At 46.4% G+C, this 27,408-nt stretch overlaps 1 protein-coding gene across 2 annotated transcripts in view; it reads right to left on the bottom strand.

Moving 5' to 3' along the window:
- MADD (MAP kinase activating death domain) overlaps nucleotides 1-23,404 on the bottom strand; it is a 43,475-nt gene extending 20,071 nt beyond the window's left edge. The window contains exons 1-22 of one of the 2 annotated variants that reach the window (XM_023741825.1): nucleotides 23,116-23,404; nucleotides 22,338-22,480; nucleotides 21,128-21,724; nucleotides 20,034-20,337; nucleotides 15,811-15,942; nucleotides 15,244-15,357; nucleotides 13,923-14,003; nucleotides 12,223-12,401; nucleotides 11,658-11,893; nucleotides 11,301-11,457; nucleotides 10,738-10,841; nucleotides 10,456-10,646; nucleotides 9,823-10,076; nucleotides 9,435-9,574; nucleotides 8,516-8,617; nucleotides 6,706-6,808; nucleotides 6,152-6,338; nucleotides 5,904-6,054; nucleotides 5,386-5,592; nucleotides 2,229-2,329; nucleotides 1,583-1,666; nucleotides 1,089-1,247 (exon numbers count right to left, since the gene is read on the bottom strand). In XM_023741825.1, the coding sequence (XP_023597593.1) occupies nucleotides 1,089-1,247; nucleotides 1,583-1,666; nucleotides 2,229-2,329; nucleotides 5,386-5,592; nucleotides 5,904-6,054; nucleotides 6,152-6,338; nucleotides 6,706-6,808; nucleotides 8,516-8,617; nucleotides 9,435-9,574; nucleotides 9,823-10,076; nucleotides 10,456-10,646; nucleotides 10,738-10,841; nucleotides 11,301-11,457; nucleotides 11,658-11,893; nucleotides 12,223-12,401; nucleotides 13,923-14,003; nucleotides 15,244-15,357; nucleotides 15,811-15,942; nucleotides 20,034-20,337; nucleotides 21,128-21,724; nucleotides 22,338-22,399 (3,645 nt within the window). In that variant the 5' untranslated portion in view covers nucleotides 22,400-22,480; nucleotides 23,116-23,404. Of the gene's footprint in view, nucleotides 1-1,088; nucleotides 1,248-1,582; nucleotides 1,667-2,228; nucleotides 2,330-5,385; nucleotides 5,593-5,903; nucleotides 6,055-6,151; nucleotides 6,339-6,705; nucleotides 6,809-8,515; nucleotides 8,618-9,434; nucleotides 9,575-9,822; nucleotides 10,077-10,455; nucleotides 10,647-10,737; nucleotides 10,842-11,300; nucleotides 11,458-11,657; nucleotides 11,894-12,222; nucleotides 12,402-13,922; nucleotides 14,004-15,243; nucleotides 15,358-15,810; nucleotides 15,943-20,033; nucleotides 20,338-21,127; nucleotides 21,725-22,337 lie in introns of both variants that reach the window. The other variant, XM_004387695.2, reaches the window with a different exon arrangement.
- Nucleotides 23,405-27,408: the final 4,004 nt, after the last annotated feature.

Genomic DNA, 27,408 nt, shown 5'->3' with positions numbered 1-27,408 from the left:
GATCCAAGTAAAATGAAATCCTTGACAACTTCAATCTTTTCTCCATTTATCATGATGTTGCTTACTGGTCCAGTGGTGAGGATTTTTGTTTTCTTTTAAAAACTGGGAGTTAAGACCCATTAATTTGAATAGCTGACTCTCAATCTTATTCCTCACCTTCACTATGGGATGTCCTTGCTCTGTTAGCAACACCTATACAGAAGGCCCTGGGCGCGGGAATGATTACCAGGGTTAAATATTTAATTTCATTTTCCATTCTCCCCATAAATCAAAGATAAGGATATATGAACTCTTGTAGAGAACATCCATTTTCATTCACTCTAATAAAGTGGCAAGTGTACCAGAATGTTCACACCGCCTAAAGGGGGCATGCATACACTGAAAAGCAGTGTCTCAGGCAGTACGTCTTCAAAAAAGAAGAATTAGTTTCAATCCAGCCTGATCATTGGCTTATTGTGTGACCTAGGGTAAGCTCTTTGTTTCCTGAAGCCTTTTTTCCCTCATCTATCAAAAAAGACTACTGAATTGCAAGCTTCTTGGAAGTGGGAATCATGCCTTATTCACCCTTGTTTCTTTAGTACAGAACCTGGCACTTAGTAAATCACTTAATAGATGTTTGTTAATGAATGAAAACTTCAAATAACCATTAAGAATATACCAAAAGAAATGTTATTTTTAAGTTCTATATAAATAGAGCAGTGAAAAGAATAAAACTGGACTAATTCACAGAAATAGGTAGACTGATACTAATGAGAGCTGTAATTGCCCTGACATTGCCACAAAGGCACTGCTTTGTCTATTTTAAGCATGGGATTGTTACTACATAGGATTTTAAGGCTTTATCTGACTGGGCAAAGAGCCTAACTCATCAGTGATTCAGGAGAGGGCTCAAACCCCAGATCACAGGGTCAAATGACTCTGTGAAAAAAGCCTTAAGAAATATTCTCTTTCAGGTCAAATATATAAGGATTATCCATTTCTTACTTCATCTTTTCTTTTTTACTGCCGCTTATCTTTTTATTCTTTTCTAGTACACCTCCCTCCCCCATTAACGAAATGGTCTTCCTTGGTTAGTAAACAAAGCTTACGAAGATGGCGCTTGTGGCAGAGTTGGTCTCAATTTCACTATCAGACAAAGTGGCCCGAGAGCTTGCCAAGTGGACACTGCCCTCACCACCTGGTCCATCACCTGCGTTGCTGCTCAGGTCACTGTCTGCTCCAAGGGTCTCTCCAGAACTATTACTCACCTGGAAAAGAAAAAAGGTAGTAAGGGATACTCCCCAAGGAAGGACCCAAGAAATGTCAAGCTGTTAGAGCTCTCTGATGCCATAAAAAAGTATCAAATTCCAAAGATGTGTCTGATAGCCTCTTGAAGGACCTTCTTTATAAGATGAGTAGAAGCCCTGGATGAAATCTCAGGGTCTGACCCCACATATACAGACCTATGACAGGTAAACATCTCTACCATGAGAACCCTGCTGCCCTGAGACTAAGAACAGCCTCCAAAGGAGGAAACAGCTCTCTTTTCCAAAGGAGAAATCCACATCCCACCCACCAAGATGCCAGTGTGGTGTTCCCCTACCACAGTGCTAACTTCAGAATCCTGACTTGAGCTTCGGATCATAACAGCTGGACTCACACCAATGACAGAGTCTGGATCAGTCGTCTGAAACAAGACACAGGGGCACAGGCACATTAGGGGAGTGTTCAATCTGTTCTCAGTTCCCTAAGCAATATTGTGCCTTCTTTCTTTTCCCACTCCCTACCCTTCTATTATCACCTCCAGGAGAGATATTTTTTAAAATGTTTTGCCCCTGAATATAAAATATATATGACTTACATAATAAAAATGAATAACAGACATTAAGGAAATACATGCTTACTGTAGAAAATACATGAAAGAAATAAAAATAAGCCATAAATCTACCACTCACATTAACCACTGTTAAGTTTTTAGTGCATTTCCTTTCAGTCCTTTTCTACATACACTTAAAGAATAAAATTGGAATCATACTATATATAGCTTTGTAAACATTTGCCTGTATCACTAAATTTTTTAAAAGTCTTTAATAGCTATGAAGGTTATATTATACAGATATGTTTATTTAATCATGCCTCTATTATTGGACACTTATGTTGTTTTAAGGTTGTCTTGTTTTTTCCACTTAAAGATGTATTTTGAGATAGTAAATCTGATCCTCAGAATTCTCAGCAAGAATGTCACAAACCTGGGAACCAGATGTCAGGCTCACACCACTGTCTGCTCTGATCTGGGACTTTTTCTCCTCTGTCTCACCAAGGTCAAACACGGGTTTGATTGCTTCAGGCCCTGAGTAGGGGAAGACTTCTGGTTACTCAGTGCACAAAGGACAGGGGCAGGCTGGTGAAGGGAGTGGGACAGCAGCACAGCCTGTTCCCTGGCCTGTCCAGCAAGTCCCAGTCACCTTTCCAGGGACTGCCCCCCTCAGGACCCACAGGAAGAAAAAGCCCCCAGATGCCTTCAGAACCAAGTAGGATGAATTAGACCTGGTCTCAAGGGGTTCTGCAGTCAACTTCTCAACCTGAGAAAATTTAGGCAAGTCACCTTAAAACAGAAAAGCTCCACAAACAAATGTTTAAACTGCATTCCACTGCACTCAAGAGTCAGAGTTTCACTGGTGCCTGAAACCACTGCGGGGTTCCCAGGTCACTCAGTTGTTCTCAAACAAATGTCTCCAAAGGGGCTAGAAAAGGTTAGGCCCAATGAGATAAAGAAACCCCAGCTGTTTCACTGGACACTGCCTACCCCATCCTACAACTTCTACATCTGAGACAGAAACCACCCCCATTTTTTCCCCACCCACTCACAATGGTATGGCAGAAGGACAGAATGACAGAAAGCAAGAAAGCGTGCCTAGGCAAGCCACCAGAGAGAGTTGGGCAGCTACAGACTCAACACGGAGGGACAGCAACCATCTCTGCCAACTGTGCCCACAGGCATTCTAATGGGTGAGGGAGATATCAGCCAATGAGGGGCACTGAAATAGGCAAATGTTCCCCCCACCAACTCTGAAGCAATAGAGAACCAAGTTCTAAGGGATTTTACTCAGTAGACACCCTGACTGCAGCCTGATTGCTGGGATGGGGGGTGGCTAGAAGCAGCAGCCTATAAGCCATATACCTATGAGTCACATACCACCTACCTGCTTTAACTCAGTCCAAATACCCCCACAAGAGCAAATTTTGGGCGAGGCTGACAAAGGGAGTCTGCCCCAACAGGGCCTGGGGAGTTGGCAGGTATGGGAGACTTGGGAACAGGAAGGGGCATTTGTTCCTTACTCTGTTTTTCCAAAGCTTTTTGCTTTTTCATTTCCTGGTGCTTGTTCCACAATTCTACCCCAGATGCAATGCAAGCAGGAGAGAAAGACAGACAGAGTCAGAGGCTGGTCAGACAGACAAAATGGAAACCCACCCACCCAAGTTGATTCAGTATCAGACATAGGATTACAAGCCAAGAGATAAAAAGATATGTTCATTTTGGCTGGGGAGTGAGGGGGATCAAGAGATCCAATGCTCTCCCACAAACTCAGGAACTAGACTACAAATTTTGAACCCGAACCCCAATGTGGCAGTAAAATACCTGCAGAAAGCTAGAGTGGAAGGGCCCTTAAGAGCAAATGTCTTCATTCTGGCATGAGGAAACTGATCCTAAAGAGGCTGGAACACTTGCTCAAGATCATGTAACTAAGGATCAGTTTAAACTTTATACCTCATCATGCTGTCTCTGCCAAATGAGCTTCCCCTTCTGGGAAATGGTAAACTTTAAAGATTCCAGATAAGATAGGTGACCACCTCAAGCAGCCAAAGGGTTTCAGAAGCATGAACACAAACCTGTTTGAAACACTGGATTGCACAGAGGACAAATTATGCAATAATTACCATCCCTCCTGTGCTATCAAAATACAGCTCACCCTCAGAATCAGTGCTTGCCCTTCCACGAGACCATTCTCAGCCAGTCATCTGGAAAAACGCCTTTACCTGGTCAAAGAGCTGGTTATGTCAACTGATTTGGGATGGTAAATGGAAACTAAGTTCCTCTCTTCCTTCCAGAAGAAGTGAGAGGGAACATAAAATAGTCAAGAATAGAATCTTAATAGGGGTAAAGAAGAAAGAACACCAATCACAATGATTCTTTTCCTGAAAGAAACTTTAGAAGTTACTTAGCCCAGTCTCCTCATTTCTCAGATGAGAATATAGAGACCCTGTGAGGGGAAGTGATTTGCCCAAAGTTGCATTCCCAGCTAGAGGAAGAACAGGAGTAAAACTCCAGACCTCCAGACTTGCAGGTCAGTGGTTTTTGTAGAACATCATATTAGGCAGGAGAAAGCTGGAGTTGACTGCCTCTAGGACAGCATTACGCTGGGCTAGAGAAGTCCAGCTCCCCCTAAAAAGGAAACTGGTTCCTCGTGACCATTTATGGGTCATGCATTAAAAAAAACCCATTGCCTTTAAGTTGATTCCAACTCATTGCGACCCTACAGGACAAAGTAGAACTGCCCCATAGGGTTTCCAGGTATTGGCTGGTGGATTCGAACTGCTGACCTTTTGGTTGGCAGGCAAGCTCTTAACCACTGCACCACCAGGGCTCATACATAAGGCAACTGACTGCTAATGGTTGTGGCAAAGGGAAATAAACTGAAAGCATATTGCTCAGGGACCTAGAACCAGAAAAAGAAAGACCTAACCTAGATAACTCAAGGTCAAGTAGGGAGTGAGCCAAACAGAGGTGATACCCAGAGAGCTCACTAAGGTGCCGGGTTAGTGGGAACAGAGAAACACCAAACACAAGCTCTTACTCAAGTCTAGTGAGGAAGGGTTTAAAGAAGAGCTGAAATCTATACCTCTGAGGTCCAGAATCCAGAGAAATGGGGTTGCCAGACAAGCCTCAGAGGAGCAAATTCAAGGGCAGAGGGATGGCTGAATGGGGGAAAACTGGCTTCAGAGACCCAGACAATTCTAAGTGTATAGCCCAAAGATGCACCTATAAACTTCCCGATAGCTTCCGGGAGCTCACATGGCCTTTCTACTATGTGGCTGAGGAAATCCAGATGTAAATAAAAAGAGGGATCCAAGGGTATATAGCTCAGACTCCCTGCACTAAGCCTCACTTGACCCTCTAAACAAAACTTCCTTTCTTCCTCTAAGATGTAGATAGGGGTGGCTGCAAATCAAACACAAGAGACAGAAAAGTATCAAGAAATGCCATTGGAAATGGACACAGACTTGTCTTCCTCTCTGAAATGCAAAGCATGGGGAAGAGAAAGGCAGGATTCTGGATGAATTGAGAGGAAAGAGGGATATTTAAGAGGCCAGGACCCCTCCACCATACCAGACAGTGATACATACCAATAGATGCTACAAAATTCTCTTCCTTTAAGCTTCTCGTGTCCAGCTCCTTAGGACCCTTTCCTGTAGCATTTAGTGCTCGAGGTCCCAGTTGGGGAACTCTCAGCTGTGCCATAGCCTTTGGGTCCCCCCGCCCAGCCAGGCCAGGGTCTTTGCCAACTAGTGTATTTACACTCTCTGTTGGACTTCTCTTCCGCTTGTCTGGTTCTGAGGAAAAGACCAAATATAGAATGAGGTCAAAGAGATAGTGAGTGGGAATCAAGGTATGGAAATGAGGTGGGAGAAGCAAAGATACAAGAGATCATGGAATGGAAGAAGTACAAGGAAAGAAAAATCGACATTTTTCATGACAGAGAAACATCCACTATGTATAAACGTGCTAGAAAATAAAATCCCGAAGCCTCATGGGAAGCAGCTCGGCATTGAGAAATCTGTCACAGGGACAGTAAGTTCACTCTCTTTTGGAGACAAGTGGGAAAGTTGTGGATGGCATGATGCTCATTTGGTACAATCCCTACCTTTACTATAGTAGTGGGTCTGGGCGATCTCCAGAAGCCCAAAGATGCTGGCCATGCCGCCCAGACCTGCACGGGCATACGACTGCTCCAGGCTTAGTACCGTGCACTTGAGCAGGTCTAACATTCCCTTGTACACCTTTCGACTGATCTCCTGCAACAATAACCCAGGGGCTGTTGTCGGCAAAACTGCCTTTGGTGTCCATGTCCCGCTTCCCAGGAGACTGCAACGCTCAACCCCAAACACTGACCACATCTGGGATGATGTCCTGGCGGGCATCCTCCTCTGACTGCACAGTGCGGTTCAGCTTGCTCAGGACAAAGACTCGCAGCTGCTCACTCTCCAGCAGCCGTCGCACCTTTTTCATGTTGAGCCAGCCAACTCCCTGGCCATCCAGAACGCTGTGCACAACCTCCTTCAGGAACTGCTGGTTCTCACTATGGGGTCCACACACCACCTCTGCGGTCAACAGCTCCTTTGCAGAGCATCCCCCCTTTCACTGGACTAGATATTTGCCTCTAGGGGCAAAACACAAAGCCGAGTCTCCAAAGTCTAGGTCCAGTACATCCCCCACCTCTCCAGATAACTTGGTTTGCCCATGTACCCACTCTGCTGTTCCCCCTCCTCAACACTGTATGCTATTACTGTTGCCTGGGGATTGAGTCAGGATGGGAAGTGCTGGCAAGAAATTGATTTCATCTACTCACTGAGAGTTTCTCTCCTACCCTTGAGCATTCCTAAAGTTCTGTACAAGAATCACCACCTCTACCCAAGAACTATTAAACCAGCTCCGCCATTTATTACCTAGAATTGTTGGATCGACCCTGGGGTGATGGAGGCTCTCTTTTCACTGTTGGGCTGTGTTTAATGACAGATGACTTCTGATCCACTAAGGCCCTCCTGTTTCCTAGAGCCAGGAAGGTAGGAATGAGAGACATCACTATTGTAGCCCGGTAGCTAGTGTTAGCACAGCTCTGGGAAGCCATGTTCCAGACCCATTCCCCAGAAGGGCTGGATGAGCGTGGCACCAGGGCATCACACATAGGTAGAAACCAGCCATGGCAATGTAGAGGAGGTGGGGATGAAGACTCAGGCCACTCCACATGCACCAGCAGCACACCCCGTGGACAAGCATGGGCGTCATGGGGGGACGGGGCAAGGCAGGTCACTCATGTGATGCCGCTTGCTCCATGAGGAGGATGGCCTTCAGGCAGGCACAGAAGATACTAGGAAAAAAAACATCATGCACAGCTCACAGGCGAGACCCACCTTCACCACTCCCGGGGCCGGCTTCAGTAACAATCTCCATTAGAGTATTTAGCCCAAATACTGGGACACAAAATACACAATTAGTAGGTGCACCATGATACCCCAACCCTTATACCCCTCAGTGGAGCATTCTCACAAAGCTTGAACAGTGCACATAACCTTGGCTCTTAGGCCCCTCAGAGCTGGAAGCCTGATCCAAGTGGCCAGGAGCCGACAGAGGGCTCTAGGAATGGCCATCCATTAAGACTGCAGCCAGTATGGGCAGGGTAAATTACATGGGGGGAGCGTTCACATACTACACAGGCACATGCATGAAGGATGGACCACTGGTTTTCATGAAACATCCAGCACCGGGGTCCAGGAGGCCTGCGGGTACACATAGGGAAGGGACTCATCTTGCAGACACTGTTGTGGGGAGTTGGGTGGGGCCGTGGAAGTGTGAGGATGGGAGGTGAATGGAAGAAATAAGTGCAGCAAATGAGATGAAGCATCAGCATGCAACGAGAGTTTCAATTACTCTCCTCTGCAAATGCATCAAATGGAAAGCCAGTGACACTAACACCTTTCTGTTCCTAACTCACCTACTCATGTGTGGGTTCACTGTAGTGGTGTTCTTTAGGTCCCTAAACCACAAGCTATGAAGTCCTTTTGCCTATCTATCCTATGTTCCCATTCTCACCAAAAAACATTACTTAGACTCCCAGCATTTTTAATCACTGGGGATGAAAGGCCAGGTAAAGAATACACGGTGCTGCTTCTCACTCTACTTCCTATTATAATTGAATATTTCAGCACGAAATCCAGAAACAACAAACAAAAGTCAGATTAAATTCAGAAGAGTACTTCAAACTGTCAGAGATCAGAAATTCATAACTCCCCTAAGAAGCCAGCCAATACCACCCGGCCCACTCAGAGGTCCTAGGTTGATGTACAGCCAAAGTAAGAGGCTTCTTAACTCTATGAACACTGCTGTCCTCTGGTGGACCAGCTCCTTGGGATGGAGGTCATGCTGAAGTTCATGCAGTAGCAACCTGGCAGGTGACTGGTGGTAGCCGATGATCCCCGTCTTAATCAGGTAACTCTGACAAAGTTCCCCGCAGAAGTGGCAGTAATTCCACAGCTGCCATTATCCTAAGTGACATGACAGGGTCTTCTCTCTAACTACAAAGAGTTTCCATCTGACAACCATCAGAAGCCCACAGTGTGCAGTGAAAGCCATGAGAAGCAATATGAGGGAAACAGCCAGATCAAATGATTCATCATACACAGGGCTCCTGACAAGGACCCATAGGCCTGAAATATTTCCCAGATAATCCTGGTTTGGCATAAGAGGGGCTGCAGTTACCTTTCAGACTAGGGAAGGGCGTGGTCTTCTCTCGGGCACCTTTGGTGGGCAGTGTGAGGTTGGAAAGACTGAAGCTTGTGCTATGGTTCCGATATAGGCTGCCTATCAAAGGGGAGGAGGGTGTGAGAACAATGAGTTAGGGGGGTAAACACTCACAGCATTGTACTGTACCCCAATGGCTGTATCATCATCTTCACCTCCCTTCTTGTCAAATATAATCCCAGTGCCTCTTATCTATGCTAGAGAGGATCATGTCTAACTTAGGACAAACAAAGGCGTCACTGCCAGGATTGCTCATAGCCCAATAACAACTTTCTCTGACTACCTCTCATGATAATATCCAAGTCCCTCCTCTACTGCCAGCACAGTGAAAACCTGTAGTTAATGTGCCTTGGTCTGACACTGGTGCTGTCCCTGGCTTCTGAGAAAACTCACAATCACAATGATCCCTATGTTGGCTCTCTCTAGTCCCCAGTCTATCTTGAATCTTTAACTGACACCACCCCTCATATCAGAAAATACTCTATGCACAAAAGTAAATCTTGTATAGATTTCAAAGCATGTTCATGAAAAAGTCCCTCATCAGGCAAAAATGTTAGGTATATACACAAACCAAATTTGACCAGAATATTTCCACAAAATACATAGACAAGGGTGTCATTTTTGAACATAATACGCATCTCTTAGCTGATCACTCAGTGATCTTACCTGAAACAGACTGAATCCTCCAGGTGTGAAAATAATGGTTAATCTGTCCCTGTCCTGAAAACACCTCATTCGATATCACCCAAATGATCTGAACTGGGGCTTGATAATGCCCACCCAGCCCTGCATTTAAAGTTCTAAGCAACATTTGCCACAGCCAGGCCCTACTGTAGAGAAAATGGAATAGAAAAATGAGAGAGATAAAGGCACTTACTGGCAAAAGACATGATGCCCCCGAAGCCCTCGGTGCTGTTGCTGGAGACGGTGGAGGTGGGAGAGCTCGCTCGAGAGTCTGACTCTGCATCTGAGTCACTTGCCAGTTTCAAGCTGTTGGGCCGCAGCAGCTTTTGAGCCCTTGGAATGCACAGTGGCACCAATGAGCCCCAGGCAGGGGTACCTTGTCTTGGAAGTGTGGGCCTTAAGCTACTCACTGCGCCCGTTCCCAAACTCCTAAATTCCCAGAGCAAAGTACCACCCTCTGGGGACCTCTCAGGACCACGAGGGCATTCAGACTTCTCAGACTTTCTGACTACCCCTCGCCCAGGGTCCACATTAGTGAGGTCCTTCAGTCACCCATCTAGAAGGGACCCTCAGGCTCTCACCGATTGCCATGGACATGTTGGCTGAATCGGGGAGTGTAACTTTCCCCCTGCTCATCATCATCTTCCTCAGAGGGAAAGCCATATTGGGGCTCGAAGTACGGACTGTCATAGGTTCGTTGGCGCACTGACCCCTCTCCAATTTCTGTCTGACGCCTGTCCACGCTCGATTTGCCAATGCTGGGAGGCACGGTAGGAAGGGGCTTGGAGACGCCTACAGCTGCCTTATCATCCATCTCCGTAGAGTCAGCAAGTTCCTAGGGGCCACATTAAATAAGAAGGGGTCACCTGCTGCCCAGTAATGCTTTCCTGTATCCTCAGTTTTAGCAGTGTCAGGTCACACCTGTCAGATTCCTATGGAATGTGTAGGAAAAAGTCCCTATGACACCCCTGTTCTCTCTCCCCACAAACTACGTGAGAGGGATCTTAGGTACACCCTGAACAGAGTCCAGTGACCTCCTTCTGAGGTCAGAACTGTTTCAGACAGGCCCTGAGCTACAGGATGTATGGAGAGGGAGCCAGGAAGATGGCAAGGAAGAAGGCAAATCGATACATCACGACTTTCCTGACAGAGACAATAAGGCCCACATCCCAGGCAACAGTTCTCACTCGTCCACCCTCTGTGTCCTCACGTACAGAGTGGGCTCCACGGATGACAGTGCTGGGGCTACTGCTGGCCGTGGTGCTGGAGCTAGAGCGCTGGGGGTGGTTTTCCTGGGAGAGCTCGCTGTCCGGGCCAGGTTCTTCTGCTTCCTTCTGGTTCTGCAGCTCATCAATCTCCACCTCACTAGCATCCCCCAGTGCCGCGTGTGTCAGAGGATCCACATCTGCCAAACCCAAGGACCACAGCTATAGACTCCACCACCTCAGAACCCCAAACTCTGCTCAGAGCTGGCCAATTTCCCCAAGTACACTTACTAGGAGTATCCCCATTGATGTCACACTTCATCATCTCACTGACAAAGTCGCCAAGGGATGAGTAAGAAGAGCTTGAGTCATCGTAATCCATACTATCACTGCCACTGCAGAGTGAAGAGTGTTAAAAAAAAAAAGAAAGAAAGAAAGATGGGGCAGGGGAAGGAATCAGCAGTCAGCACTGGAAAAAAAAAAAAAAAGGAGTACTCCTAACTCAAGGCCGGGGAACTAAATAAACTAATGAAGTCAAGAAAAAACAATCAGCCAAAATATAACCAAAGGCTTCAAAGACTGATGCCTAAATCCTATGAGATTTTGCCCTACTGTGCTAAATGAGGAGCCCTGGTGGTGCAGTGGTTAAGAGCTCAGCTGCTAACCAAAAGGTCAGCAGTTTAAATCCACCAGCAGCTCCTTGGAAACCCTATAGGGTTGTTCTAGTCTGTCCTATAGGGTTGCTATGAATTAGAACTGGCTCGACAGCAACAGGTTTGGTTTGGTGCTAAATGAGGGCTGGTGAGAGCCGCCTTATCTTAAATAACTTTAGTGTTGCCATGAGGGATGCTCACCTGTCATCAGTGGGGTCAGAGTCAGAGTCCCGCTCTGACGGCACACTCAGGGCCTCAGCCAGCTGGGAATTGCCATCATAGACTCGGTAATTGATGGGCTGCAGCTGATGAGCATACCACTTTGGCTTGTCACCAATTAGGGCTGGATCAAACATATCTACCCAAAGAGGAAAAAGAACAAAGTTTGCAGCAGGGAAAAGAAAGCAAGCAGAACATAAAAGAAATATAGGAAAAAGTCTAAAGCAAAACAGGAATGGAAGGGGCAGGTCAGAGATTAGAAAGGGAAAAGGCAAAGGGGAGAGCAATTGGGAGGACAAAGGCCAAAGGTGAGGCAGAGCTGAGGGTAGGTGGACTCACTATTGTGAATTCGCTGAAAGGCATAGTTGGTGGGGTTAAGGATCCATTCTCCAAAGTACTCCACAGCCTGTGTCCTGGATAATTTCTCAGCAAAAGGAGTCTGCCGGGGACGTGAGGCTAGAAAGGAGCCAGCCTGAAAAGCTACCACAGGCCGAGGGAAGAGACGCAGGGTACGTGTGTGCATCTGAAAGCCTTGCAGCACGTTGGGGGAGTTGAAGAAACGTACCATGGCCACTCTGTGGAAGAACGGGATAGTGAGATCATCTGAGTCTCATACCCTCCAAAGTTGTCTTGGACCACCTCCCAAAGTCTCATGCTTCTAACTTCAAGGGAAGAGATATCTTGAAGAATCATCACTCTACCTCTTCATCCAAGGCCTGAAAGGCCCGAGTGGGATGAACTATTTGCTGTTTGCTTTTACTAAGATGGCAAGTATAAGCCAAATATCATGCCCATTTTATATGTAAAGGAACTCTGGATAAGGGAAGTAGTCTGCCCCAAGGTCAGTGAGAGAACAAAGGGACCAGTTTAAGAATTCATGATTGTATAGTCCGCTTGCTCTTACCTGGTTGCAACATCCACAGAATCCACATCATTGCCATAGATGAGTGGATTGAATTCAGTGGAAGGTGTGGACTGCAGGTCATTAGAGGGCCTTCCCAAGAGAAGTGGGACCTCCTGGCCCTCATGAAATTTCTCCAGATTTAGGATGGGCTGCGTGTTGAGACTCATGCTGGCTAAGGCCTGTGGAACAAGAAGAAATTCCTCATTTAAGGCTGCTCCCTAGGAGGCTAGCCAAACTCATCTCCTAGGAAAGTGACTTCTTAAAGTCTTCTATATCACACTCTCTGCTAGAAACATTTGGTAACAAAGAACTGGGCTAATTCTCAAATTAAGGCCAACTTGTTTCAGAGCCTGCATCTTTGAAATAAGAATTCAAATATTTTAGCTTTTGGAAAATAATCTGAATGGTGTAGATGACTCAGCCATTCTAGCTCAAGGCAACTTGATTAAATCTGAAGTCCAGGGTATAGTTTTAAAATGTATTTTAGCCATGAAATCTTATTTTTCAATTGAAATTTTATGTGGAAATATAAACAACATGTAAAAGTGGAGCTTCTCTAAAGGACATAAGGAACTCAGAGCCTCAAATGCTGGGTGCTCCCAACCTAAATTAGCTGCTAAGAGGCTCCATGGAGCAGTGCTCCTCAAACTTCACTGAGCTCAGGAATTAGCTGTGGATGTTGTTAAAATGCAGATTCTAATTCAATAGGTCTTGGATAAGTCTGCATGTCTAACAAGCTCAGGTGATGCTAATGCTGCTTGTCTACGGCCCACACTTTGAGTAGCAAAGGTCAGAATACAGGATTAATGAACCCAAAGACCTTAGCTCCTACAAACATTTGAAGTGTAATTCCACCTATCAACCCTTCTGTCTCATTAGTCATACTAAAGCAATCACCAATGAAAACAGCAAGGGAAGGCAGCTAGAGAACCTTCTGAACTTGAAATGCCCACCAGACTGCAGTAACAAGATACATTACTTCAGCAGCATGAAGCAAATGAGAATAAAGGGGTGATACAAAATGATCAATTTAAATCCAAACATCTCTCATTGAGAGGTACTATCAAGTGCCTCAGACAACACAGCAAGAGATTCCTGAAGATCCTTCAAAAGGGAACGGAGATTCTTAAAAACGATATAGTGATATCTACTGGTGGTCCTACACAACACATAGAGCAGGGCAAGGGGTGGAGCCTTGCCATGTTTTACCTTCAGATACTGGGTTCAGCATGCAGAAGAAGAAAATCAATCAATGAAAAACAGATTTAAGAGATTACTCAAAGGAAGGAATTTTTGAAGAAAGGATGCTATTGTGACCTAGGGATCAATTCAAGAAGAAAATGTAAAAGGAGCCTGATTATCCAAACTACTAACTCCCACCTTACAAGGCTGAGAGAATGCTCCCAGGCCATAAAGAATGGCAGACATGACAAGAAATAGGAACTGATGGGCTGTTTTATACAGCATCATAATCATTAGACGGTGGTACAGCATACAGTGAAATAGAAGGAATCTAAAGAGCCTTTTTTGAGAGAATATTCACCCTGCTACCCAAAGATGGACTGTAACTCTTCTTAGGCCCATCCTAGGCTACAAAAATCTATTCCACTGAAAGGAAACTAGCTCTTAGAATAGCTGTCTTCCTACAGCAATCCAACAGCCTCTATTGCTCCTCTTCCTTTCTTTCATTCTTCACCTACCTGCTTTAAATGTTTTTTCAGCTCTAATGATTCTGGTTCTGGAAGGATAGGCAGCACTTCTGCATTTGTGGGGGCAATCACCTGCATCAGAGAAAGACAATAGGCATCCTTAGAGCTGCTCAGGAGTTTCTCTTACATCTTGGTAAATAACAAGAATAGGAAGTTGCACACGTAATAACATTATCATATATATAATAAGTATACGCACATTATATGTACACAAACATTTACCATACATACACATCTGAAAGGAAATATATCTAAATGTTACTGATGATTATCTCTAGATAACAGGACTATGGTTTTTATTTTCTTCCTTATACTTATTTGTATTTTCTAAAGTTTTACAAAGAATGTATATATATATAAAAGGGCTTCCTAGCAAACTTTGGAAGGAGCCCTCGTGGCACAGTGGTTAAGCACTCGTCTGCAAACCGAAAGGTCTGCAGCTTGAACCTACCAGCTGCTCCACGGGAGAAAGATGTGGCAGTCTGCTTCCATAAGGATTTACAGCCTTGGAAACGCTATGGGGCAGTTCTACTCTGTCCTATAGGGTGGCTATGAGTCGGAATTGACTTGATGGCAACAGGTTTTAACAGGACCAAACTTTGAATCTACTCACGCTGCAGAACATTAACAGAAATTTTTTACAAGTCTGCACTGAAAGACAGTTTCTTACTGGAAACCATGCCCCCAGGAAAGCCATTACGAGATGACCTACACATATGTGATGGTCCTGCCAACCACAACTGCCCTACTGCTCTTGGAAGATGGGGTGCAGGGCAGCATTTAATTTTGGCAAAACTAAATCCTGTAATTCTTTGAGTCCTAACCAAGGGTTTTTTTTTTTTTTTTTTTTTAATTTTTTTGTTGTACTTTAAGTGAAAGTTTACAATTCAAGCTAGTCTCTCATACAAAAATTTCTACATACATTGTTATGTGACCCTAGTTGCTCTCCCTATACTGTGACAGCACACTCCTCCTTCCCACCCCAGATTTCCTGTGTCCATTCAACCAGCTCCTGACCCCCTCTGCCTTCTCACCTCACCTCCAGACAGGAGCTGCCCATTTAGTCTCATGTATCTACTTGAGCTAAGAGGCACGCTCTTCACGAGTATCATTCTATGTCCCATATACCAAGGGCCTTTTTGCACAACTTGCTATTTGGCCAATAACTAAAAAGCAGCATTAAAATTTTGGTTTCAATGAGTCTCACAACAGAAATCACCCACCAACTTAGAAGCCCTTCCTGGGGGTAAAATCTAAAAAACAAAACACAGTCCTGTTCTAGATTCTACCATGCCTCAGCCAAGAATCTCACCCTACTGCTGTCCAGATCCACTAGCCATACATCATCAGGCATTTTGAAGTCCAGTTTGTAGAGGAAGAAGCTGGCAGGGACCCCGATGATATATGGGGTTGGAGCCAGCAGCAGCTGTAGGAAGGATAAAGAAGAAACAGAGAATAAAACCTATCATGATCAATCTCACATATTCAGTCAAGATCTTTCTAGATAAGGAAATGCGGGTCCACAATCCCTTTTCCAAAACCCTTGAGGCTAGATGTGTTTCAAAATTCAGAATGTTTCAGACTTTAGAAAAGTCTAACACAGTGCATATTCTGTATATTATGTAACACCTGCAGCAGGGTTTGGGCCAGTAGCCTATAATTATTAACATTAACTGTGATAAATAAATCCTAATAATAGCATAGGTTTTGCCACGGTATCAATTCAGGTCAGGTCATATTTTGCAAATAAATAAGCTATAATAAGGGACTAGGGGCCACTACTGACTTAAAACTTCCTTGGGCATTGCGCCTTCTCCCTCAGACTTGGACTAAGCTGGAAAATAGATGTGACAAAATCAGAAGACACCTGGAGACTTACCTGCTCTGCCGATGCCATGCAGGTGGGAAGCAGTGGGATAACGGGGAACATATACTCCAGTGGGTAGATCATTGCCACGAATGCCATCACAGACATGGAAAGTGCGTTGTAGTCTCGGGACTGTAGCACCACCTGCCACAAGCCATATCATAAGGATCACTCAACAGCATAAAGTAAGATTTTGTAAAAACAGCTTCCAACACAACTTTATTACTGTTTCACCATACCTACGGTTTCAGGAGCTTAGTTTCCACAATCACTACTGCCCCATGCCCCAGCATGCCTTCCACCTTGCAATCTGAGCACAGTAATAATCCTCTCTGAAATCACTCCTTACCTTCGGTCATGGACTGAATTGTGTCCCCCAGAAATATGTGTCAACTTGGCTGGACCATGATTGCCAGTATTGTGTGATTGTCCACCATTTTGTCATCTGATGTGATTTTCCTATGTGTTGTAAATCTTACCTCCAGGCAGGATTAGAGGCAGTTATAAGGCAGGACTCAATCCACAAGATTAGGTTGTGTTTTAAGTCAATCTCTTTTGAGACATAAAAGAGAGAAGCAAGCAAAAAGACTGGCGGACCTCATACCACCAAGAGGTAGTGCCAAGAGCAGAGCATGTCCTTTGGACCGAGGATCCCTGCACTGAGAAGTTCCTAGTCCACGGGAAGACTGATAACAAGGACCTTCCTCCAGAGCTGACAGAGAGAGAAAGCCTTCCCCTGGAGCTGACACTCTGAATTTGGACTTCTGGCTTACTAGCTGTGAGAGAATATACTTATTTGTTGAAGCCATCCACTTGTGGTATTTCTGTTATAACAGCACTAGATAACTAAGACAGAATTTGGTACTGGGACAGTGGGGTGCTACTCTAACAGATACCTAAAATGTGGAAGTGGTTTTGAAACTGGGAAAGAGTAGAGGCTGGAAGAGTTTTAAAGTGCCTAATAGCAAAAGCCTAGAATGCCTTGAAGAGACTGTTGGTAGAATTATGGACATCAAAGACAATTCTGGTGAGGACTCGGAAGTAAGGAGGGCTGTTACACTGGAGATGGTGCAGACTGCGAGAAGCAGCATCAGAGAAATGGCAGTAGCGCAGAAACGGCAGCAGCAGAACCAGGAGACCAGTGAAAGACGGTGTTGGGACTGACCCACAGAGCGAGAGAGCTGAGTGCCTTTGCACAGGAGGTTTCCTGGCAGAGTGGGGTGCCTCCAGGTACCTATTGATGAAGCTACGCTTGCCCACCCATGGAGCAAGAGAGCTGAGTGCTTTCTGGCTGAAGTTTACTGGGGGAGTGGGGTGCCTCCAGGCACTTACTGGTGGAGCTAAAGAGCTTTGGAACACCTGTCCCAGCAGGGCAGATGTGGGCAGCAAAGGCCTGAGAGGCCGAGAGGCCAAGGACCCAGGAAACAGAAGCTGAAGAGACAAGGCACACAGAAGGCAGAGCCGCCTCAGTCTCAAAGGGCATGGCCACAACCTCAGGGGTCTCAAAGGGTGGAACCATGGCCTCTGGGGCTTCAAGGAGTAGGGTCACAGCCTCCTAGGTTTCAAAGAGTCAGATTTTCACCAACTTAGTTCTGGAGTGTGGGGCTGCCATTCAAGAATGCCAGTGGGATGGGGCTGGATCCACTATCCAAAGCTGAGAGGGCAGGGCTGCCATGCCCAAGGGGCGCAAGAATGCGGCCTGCTGGGGCTGAGGGGATAGATGGACTGGGAGAATGGGGCTGCCCAAGTGTGAGGGAGCAGAGTTGCCATTCCAGTGGGCCTGGAAGGAGGAGCTGAAGCCCAGGGCTGAGGAGCCTCCATCCTGAATCCTGATAGTGTGGCCAACACCCAGAGTCTGAAGGGCAGGGACACTGTCTAAATGGTCTCAGAGAATGGAGGATTATTTTCAAGGCATGAGAGCTAGTGTAATGTGTTCTGCTGACTTGCTTGGTGCCTATTATCCTTTCTTTCCCTCTAATTTCTCCCATTTGTAATGGAAATGTCTAGTTTATGGCTGTTCCACCATTGTACTTGGGAAGCAAATAACTTGTATTCTAGATTTCACAGATGAAGAGAATTTTTGGATTTTGGACTTGGAGTTGATTGAAGACTTTTGCTATGATATGATAGGGTGAATGTGTTTTACATAAGGCAAGGACATGAACTTTTGGGGGTCCAAAGGGTGGAATGTTATGGATTGAACTGTGTCCCCCCAAAATATGTGTCAACACTATTATAAGAACTCAAGAAGAGGTTTAAACACAGAAGAAAACATTCTTTGATGGTTACGAGGGTGAGGAGGGAGGGTGAGGTTATTTACTAACTAGATAGTAGACAGGAATTATCTTAGGTGAAGGGAAGGACAGCACACACTACAGGGGAAGTCAGGACAACTGGACTAAACCAAAGCTAAGAAGTTTCCTGAATACAATCAAACACTTCGAGGGACAGAGTAGCAGGGGTAGGGGTCTGGGGACCATGCTTTCAGGGGACATCTAGCTCAACTGGCATAACAAAGCTTATTAAGAAAATATTCTGCATCCTACTTTGGTGAGTGGTGTCTGGGGTCTTAAACGCTTGCAAGCGGCCATCTAAGATGCATCAATTGGTCCCAACCACCCGGAGTAAAGGAGAATGAAGAACACCAAAGACACAAGGAAAGTATTAGCCCAGAGACAGAAAGGGCACATAAATCAGAGACTTCTTCAGCCTGAGACCAGAAGAACTAGATGGTGCCTGGCTACCATCAATGACTGCCCTGACAGGGAACACAACAGAGAGTACTGGATGGAGCAGGAGAAAGGTGAGATGCAGAACTCAAATTCTACTAAGAAGACCAGACTTAATGGTCTGACTGAGACTGGAGGAGCCCCAGAAAGCATGGCCCCTAGATTCTCTATCAGCCCAGAACTAAAACAATTTCTGAGGCCAACTCTTCAGACAGGGATTGGACTGGACTGTGGGACATAAAGTGATACTCGTGAGGAGTGTGCCTCTTAGCTCAAGCAGATAGAAGAGACTAAACAGGCAGCTTCTGTCCGGAGGTGAGATGGGAAGGCAGAGAGAGTTACGAGCTGGTTGAATGGACATGGGGAATCAGGGGTGGAAAGGACAAGTGTGCTGTCACAGTATGGGGAGAGCAATTAGAGTCACATAACAATGTATGTGTAAATTTTTGTATGGGAAAAAATAAAAATAAATTGACTGGTAAAAAAAAAAAAAGTGTCAACTTGGCTGGGCCATGATTCCCAGTATTGTGTGATTGCCAACGATTTTGTCATCTGCTGTGATTTTCCTATGTGCTGTAAATCCTACCTCTATGATATTAATGTGGCAGGATTAGAGGCAGTTATGTTAATAAGGCAGGACTCAATCTACAAGATTAGATTGTGTCTTAAGTCAATCTCTTTTGAGATATAAAAGAGAGAAGCAGGCAGAGAGACTGGGGACCTCATACCATCAAGAAAGTAGTGGCAAGAGCAGAGCGTGTCTTTGGACCCAGGGTCCCTGTGCTGAGAAGCTCCTAATCCAGGGGAAGATTGATGACAAGGCCCTTCCTCCAGAGCTGACAGAGAAAGAAAGCCTTCCCCTGGAGCTGACACCCTGAATTTGGACTTCTAGCCTACCAGACTGTGAGAGAATAAACTTTTGTTTGTTGAAGCCATCTACTTGTGGTATTTGTTACAGCAGTACTAGGTAACTCAGACAACTTCCTAGTTCTTATATCCCCATCCCAGGACCACTCATTGAAACAGAAACCAATCAAACCCACTGCCATCGAGTCAATTCCTACTCATAGTGACCCATAGGGTTTCCAAGGCTGCAAATCTTTACGGAAGCACAATGCCACATCTTTCTCTGACAGAGTGGCTGGTGGGTTTGAACTGCTGACCTTTTAGCAGCCAAGCACTTTTAACCACTGTGCCACCAGGGCCCCTCACTGAAATAGAACTATTGATATTTCCAGAGAATGAGGTCAGTAGAGGCAAGGATAATTCAACTAAGTAACAAGCTCTCTAAATACATACCACATGATTTTAAAAAAAACCCGTTGCTGTCAAGTCCATACCAGTACCTAAATTCAGCCCACATCTACCGAGTACCTGCTGTATACCAAGCACTGTGTTTCCTCCAGGAGACAAAGAGATAAAAAGGATACAGTCCCTGTCCTCAAAGAGTTCATGGTCTGCCTCTTGGCTGTTAAAGCCTTTTCCCTAGAAAGCTGGTCCTCTCACCTTGTGCTCTAACAAGATGCAGGTTAGCACCTGAAGACAGGCATCCACACCCAGAAGTTCCAAGGGAAGGTGCAGTGGGAAATCCACTAGGTTGAATCGAGAGGGGTCTGGCAGAGCAAAGGTCAGAGCTGGATGGAGCTCCTGGGGTAGGACCTCAATGTCTACTCGCTTCTGCCCAGAGATGGGAACTGGTGAGCGCAGCAATCGATAGATCCAGGCCTCAATCTCTCGAAGGTCATGTAGAAGGGCACTTGACTTCTCCTCCACCAGCAATGATCCAGTGAAGATGCGCCACATGGTGTCCCTGAGGAGCAGACGGCAGGAAACAGACAATAAGCATCAGAAGTTGATACTCTACTGCAACCCAATATAACCACAGAGGGTACAATGATGACAACTGTAAAAGGAGTATCACTAGGAAAGCCCACTCTATGGGCTCAGATAGGATCAGAGGATATATACAAGAGAAAGAACAAGTGTGTTAAGAATGTATGCATGGTAGGACTTATCGTCCTATCCACCATGAAACACCAAATTCATCACGATTACTTCAAGTGCAATTATGGTAGGAGGTCTAACTCTGTAGCAATCTTTACCTTAGTAAGAATCAACATAATATGTTGTTAGCTGCCACGGAGTTGGTGCCCGACTCATGGCAACTCCATGCAGAAAGGAACGAAACACTGCCTGGTCCTGCACAATCCCCATGAATGGGGGCAGATCATACCATTGTGATTCACAGGGTTTTCAGTGACTGATTTGCAGATGTAAGTCAGCAGGCCTTTCTTCCTAATCCCTTTTTAGTCTGGAAGCTCTGCTGAAACCTGTTCAGCATTATAGCAATAAGCAAGCCCCCAATGACAGATGGGTGGTGGCTGTGCATGAGGTTCATTGGCTGAGAATTGAACCCCGGTTTCCCGCAAGAAAGGTGAGAATTCTACCACTGAGCCACCACTGCCCTCTAATAGTATGGAGCTTCCTTAAATAGGTCTGAAAGACCTCTGGCTTGAGGAAATTTCCTAAGCCCCTCACAGACCAATTATACCTAACCCCTAAATATTTTCCCTCCTCTGAGGGTCAGTGGCAAACTGCACCTTTGTATGCCTCGAGGAATGCCCAGCTTCTTGCCCAGTAGTCGCTCACTACAGCAGTCCACCAGACGTTTGAGGGTATACAGACACTCTCGGAAGGTGGAGAAGAAGGGATAGTGGCTGAGCACACACAGGGATGTCAGGGTGCTGTTGCGGGAACGGCCTCCCCCCTTGGCCCGGCGTTTGCTCCAAGGAGACTGGTTCACATCAGGGGTGGAGTCAGCACTGGGAGGCTGCAGGGATGTGCCACTCTCGGAGCTCTCAGTGCCAACCTCTTCTGAGACACACGTGGCACGGGTTACTTCCTTTCCACGGGACCCTGTCCCAACTTCCCCCTTTTCCTTAGGCATTCGCTTTTGGAAGGAGCGGTAGAAGTTAACACAGATGCCATAACGTGTAACTCCAGTGTCCTTGTCAGTGAGGGTGAAGACAAAAGAAGTATCATCCCGCAAGCTCATGCGCCGCTGCCGCACACTCAGACAGCCCTCTGGCTGGCAGAAGAACACCACATCAGGGGGCAGGGGAAACTCGGCATGATCCTCTAAAGGGTAGCGCCGTAGCAATTCAGGAGTCTGAGCCACACTATCACTGCTTGGATGCCTGAAGAATATAAAAGCAAATTCAGCAGCCTGAGGGGATAGAAAGCACGTTTAAATTTTAACCACAGTCAACAAATAAAGCTCAATATGCTATTTTGGATAAAGTAACCTAACTGTAGGGCCTTGGAAAACATAGGTGCTGCTAGCCACATTTAGCTGTTAGGCTAAATGTGGTCTGTACTGTCCTGGAGACACCTAACCTAAAATGAAAAGAAAATTGCAACAATAAAATTATCACTAACACCTTAAAATTATCAGCACCTTTCAAGGTGTATTAGCTCATATATTAGCAAAAGAGCACATGTAGGTAGAAAAGGAGCACAACGTACTTTCCCTTTTTGCAAAATAAGGAAACTGGAGAAGAAAGAGTATATTTGCTCAAGATCACAAACATGCTACTTAAGAGTAGAGTTTTGCTCTGTCTCTACCGCTCAAGGCCACTACTCTCAACACACTTGACTGTGCTGTTTTCACTACTGGCATCAAGGTTCCCATGGGGTAAAATAACAGGGGAAGGAGATATGCAAAACAACATGGTAATGAGGAAGGGGAATAACTGCAGATTTTGTGGCTATCCCCAATGACAAGACAAAAATAAGTCTCGTTTTGGTTACCTGGCCCCAACGATCACTAGATAGTCAAGTAACCGAGGACAGAACTTCTTTTTTTGCACCATGGTTCCAATGCATCAGTTCATCTCAGAGAAACTTCAGTGCACCAAGCAAGAGGTCAACGTTCCCAGAGAGAATTCTGATATCTGAAAATGCAAGTGTAAAAGGAAAAAAGTACTGATAAGATAGATCCATTACTGTGTCTGAGAGACTCATCCCTCTCAACTTCCGCCCGGGCAAGGCCATAGGTCAGAAGGTCTTCCATTTTAGTGCTAAAGATAGGAGAACATGACACTTTCCTAGTCTAGAACTCCATCTAGGCTTATGAGCTCACAGAGTTAAATGTCATGAAATAGGATAAATAATGGCTCACCTCCCCATCTCTACAAACTAGCTTATTTCCAGCCTAGCCCTTAGGGCTCTGTTTCTGAAAAACAGACCCAGGCAGTCTTATCAGTAATTATGATAACAAAAATTAAGTCACTTACAGGACTGCGCCAGGGTAGATCAGGATCAAACCAGACTCTCTGACCAGCATTAACCACACCCCTAGGTCTAAACGGAAATCTAGTTATTCTTTGTTCCAACAGTCTGCATTCGGCTTGATGTGAAACCATACAGACTGTATAGTTAAAACTGCACTCAGACAATAACAACAGCTGGCTATTCCACTTCATACAGTCTCAAAGGAAGAATGTCTATGCTCCAATTGTTTCAACTAAACCACATTTCTCCTTCAAGCAAGAAAGGGGGCCCAGTGGCTATTGCTACTAGCTCTGACCTTGGTGCTGAATCATAGCCTTTCTCCTCTATTCTGGTCCCAGGAGTGGAATCAGTAATATAATATATACAGATGAGGTCTTGTCCTACTTTATCTTACAGACATAAGAAAGTAGATGCAGAAATGCCAGGATTTCTGCAAGGAGTGAGGACAGGTGGTCAGAGAGATGCCTAAACTTTAGTCCTAAAATTAGGAAAAGCTTTAAAAAGCCCGTTGCCATCGAGTTGATTCCAACTCATAGTGACCCTGTAGAACAGAGTAGAACTGCCCTGTGGGGTTTCCAAGGCTGTAATCTTTACCGAAGCAGAATGCCACATCTTTCTACCACAGAGCAGCTGGTGGGTTTGAACGGCCAACCTTTTGGTTAGCAGCCGAGTGCTTAACCACTACGTCACCAAGGCCCCTTAGGAAAGAAAAGCTTACATCGTCTTAATTTATTTCATGTTGGGTCTCTATACACTTCTCTAAATAAAATGATCCACTCCACTACAAGACTATTTTCAGTGCTTCCAGGATTCCACCTCTGTGCTCTGCACGTGGTCACACTAAGACCTTGTTCATTGTACACACAGAGAGAATCTCATTAAACTACACACACATGCACACACACACACTCATACACCACTCCCTTGTTTGCTACTGTGTGTGCGCTCCTACACAGACAGATACATACACATTCCCTGTATGCTTAAGGCCCTATTTGATTTAGATAATGAGTACAGGCTCTATCTTTTTTCTCTCCTATCTAATAATAAGGAAAACCTATTTGCATCACCTCTCAAATCTCCAACATACTGCTCCCTCCTTTCCCTTGTTCCCAACAGAGGACCTGCAGGTAATAGGATTCATTTTTGTCTCCGTAGTGACTCTGGTTCCCAGCACTATTTATAGCAAAGTCACAGCCCCTCCCCTGCTTGGTGACCATACAGTACTAGCAGCTGCTACTCCAGAATAAGCCAAAGCCCCTAACAATTCATTCTTCTTGAATCTGGAGACCCCTCTTCCACTGACAGCACCTGCTAAGAATTAGGCTGTCTTCTCCCCCATCTGTCATTAATTTGTACTTGTTCTAATTTGGGCTTTTCATAGAGCTATCTCCTCACCAAATAAGCAAAATCAAGTTCTGGAAAACACCATATACTCATTTCTAGGTATCACCCCTGCTTAATGAACCCAAACAGTCCTTTGGTTCCCAACTGCTAAGGAGTCATGAGCATACTGCAGAAGGTGGAGCACAGTGACAGAGCTGAGCTCAGCTCCTCCCAAGCAGAATGAAAAGGGGAAGGACATAGAAAAATGAGATGGAAGATGGTAAAAGCATAGTTCATTCTATGAAGAATTATATAGAAAATGCCTAGGGAGAGAGCCAACATACCTTGAAATAAAACAGAATTTACAGGACCAGAGCAATTCAAAGCTAAGTCTTAAAATCTATGTTTACATTGAAAACCAGGAGTCCTTTCCTACCAAAATCTCAAAGATCACATCTGAAGCATCTCCTGCTAAAATATTAGGCATCGGGCCATGAGCCTTGAGGGGATCCCAAACCCTCTTCACTGAGAACAAATTCAGATTATTATGATGCTCTACAGTCCTCATTTTCCACAGCCACGTGTGAACCCTAAAATCTTGTAACTAGTCTAGCTACTAGTGATAGGACAGGTTTTTCTTCAGGTCCTAGCCCACAATTCATACCTCATCAACAACCACTGCCTCCAGTTACTCAGGTTGCAGAGATAACCAAGGCTTCCACCACCACCACCACCACCACCACCCCCCCCCCGTCATTTCCTCCTCCTTCCCTTCCCCTCCTCCTTCCGTTCCCCAGGAAGACTCTAAATCCTCTAACATCACACCCTCTTCTAACCAGGCTTAGAGTCTGCCTCTTGCCTCTACCATATTTACTAAAGCAAAGTCCCTGGTTCCTATTTCCATATATTCCAAAGGCATCAGGCTCAAAACCATTCCCATCTACTGAAGTCCTACATTACCATCCAGACACAGATTTAGAATCCACAGACCTTTAAATGATCTTTGCCTTTTCAGCCTACCTTGGCACGCTAACCAACCCTTTGGCTTCGTCCTTCGTTTTGGACAGGAGTTCATAGTAAAACCACAGGAACCGGGGAGCGATATGACATCTCTGCTGACGTGAGCACAACAGGAGGCTCTCCTCCCCTCCTCCCTCTCCCTGGGCCACTCAGTGACCTTGCAAGCGCATCAGCACAGGCTGGTCCAGCGTGGGGGAGAACTAGAGCAACGAGGAAGGCGAGAGGCAGGGGTAAGGAAGAGCGGAGGGCAGGAAAAGGAGAGAGAATTAAGAGACGAACGAGGGTGGGGAAGGGAGCAGTTGCAGGAAAGATTAAACAGTCTCCGCTACCCAACACGCCAATTTTGAAACACCACATTAAAAAAAAAAAAAAGAACCAATCATAGCTTTCCGAATTCTAACAAAAAATAAGGTGCACTCACGCGCGCACACACACACACACACACAGGCACGTTCACACGCCAGGTGCTCATCCCGGCTCGGGTCGCGACAGCTCTGCCCGCCCCCTCATCTGCTGGACAGCTCTCCCCCGCCCCCGCCCGGAACCAGGGCCGCCCGCCTGCCAGTCGGGCGGGCTGGAATCGAGCCCAGTACCCGCGAGCAGACGCGAACCGAGCCCAGGCCCGCAGCCTGCACCCCGCTCGGCAGTCGGGCGCACCCCCACTTCTGGCCCCGCCCCCTTTCTTCACGGACCCACCCCATCCCACTCGAGACCCCACACCCCTTCACACTCCTTGAAGGCCTCAGAGCCGCTTTCCCCTAGAGCCCTTGTTTCCCCTCACAACCCATTTCCCTCTACAAGCCCCCGTCCCAAATAGCCTTCCAGAGCCCCCAGTGGCCCAGACTTTCCTACCTTTCGAGCCTCGGGAGAGGAGCCAGGCCCGGCCGGACGTGCCTGGGAAACCGCGCGTCAGTCGCTCCCCGGCCCAGCGCCGCTATGAGCGGGCGCCAGTTCCGCGTCTGCACCGGGGGGCCGCCTACCACTCGGACCCGGGGAGATAGAAGGCGGGTGAAGGGGGCCAGGGCTGTACCATTCACCCCCGGGGGGGGGGGGCTGCACCAAGCCGAGCACAGAAGGGTGGAGCAGACAAGGCGGCTACGCACACACCTATCCGTACGTAGGAGTGGGAACGGGATGGGGAGCGCTGGGTCCGCCCAGCGCTGCTGCTTGCCAAGGGGAGGACTCAAAGGAATACCTGTTGTTTAGGTTGCGCAAAGTTTTTAATTCGACACAGTAATAGAGTCCATTTTGACCAAATGTTGATTAATCTGGAAGCGACTTCTCAAGATAAACTGCCTTTGAGACTTTCTGATCGTCCCCCCGCACAAGGTTTGGAAGTGCCCAGTCGCCTGGGCTTGAACGCCGGCTACCCCGGAGGTGGAGCCTACCAATTCAGTGACGGCGGGGGGACGCGGGGCTGGAAGGCGCGGCCGCGGTATCACCTACACTGGGCGCGCACCAAGGGGGGGGGGGCCGTAAGCGGTGCCGCGGTGTCCGCTGGGAAATGGAGTCCAGCCGTTTTGTGAGCCCAAACCGGAGACCCGGCAGCCTCCGCCTGGCCTCACGGGGTATTTCTTCCTGTCCCACAGGGTCTGGGGGCCGAGAAGAGGGTTCACCAGTCCCTGGACCTTTCAGGTTGGGCCCTACTTTTCGGATGCCAACTGAAAAACTAAGGCATTATCCAGACACGAGGTGCAAGATGTTAGTTCAGAAAATTCAATAGAATTTTCCCTGACAGAAATACACCACGATCCCACCTGGATCATTAAGACGAAAGGGAGCGTCTAAACATCAGCATTTCATTTACCCATATAATGCAATTTAAAAAAAAAAAAAAAACAGCCAAACCCGTTGCAGTCGATTCCAACTCATAGCGACCCTATATGATGCAACAGGGCTAGTAAAGGAGGCCCCCCGCTCATTGCCAAGGCTGTCTCTTGTGACTGTCTCCCTTCTCTGGTTCTGCAGATGGGTCCTAAAAGACGGAGGCTTCCTTCTCTTCTTCCACGCCCCCATCCCCAGTCCATAAATTGGTTTCTCTCATTCTGCATTCATGTTGGTTTTCCTGTTCAAACAATGCCAGACCTATCAGTGAAGCAACCCTGAGGCATTTATGGCCAAGCCACAGAGTGACAGTGGAGAATTTCTCTTGGGGCCCTGTGGGGAAAGTAGGAAGTGGTGGAGGCAAGATAGGCTGGGCCCAGGAGAACCTTGTGCAATGTGGCCCCCCAGGTTCATCCAT

This window comes from Trichechus manatus, unplaced genomic scaffold (genome assembly GCF_000243295.1).
Source record: "Trichechus manatus latirostris isolate Lorelei unplaced genomic scaffold, TriManLat1.0 scaffold00191, whole genome shotgun sequence".
Classification (NCBI taxonomy): domain Eukaryota; kingdom Metazoa; phylum Chordata; class Mammalia; order Sirenia; family Trichechidae; genus Trichechus; species Trichechus manatus.
This window is presented reverse-complemented; position numbering and strand designations above follow the sequence as displayed.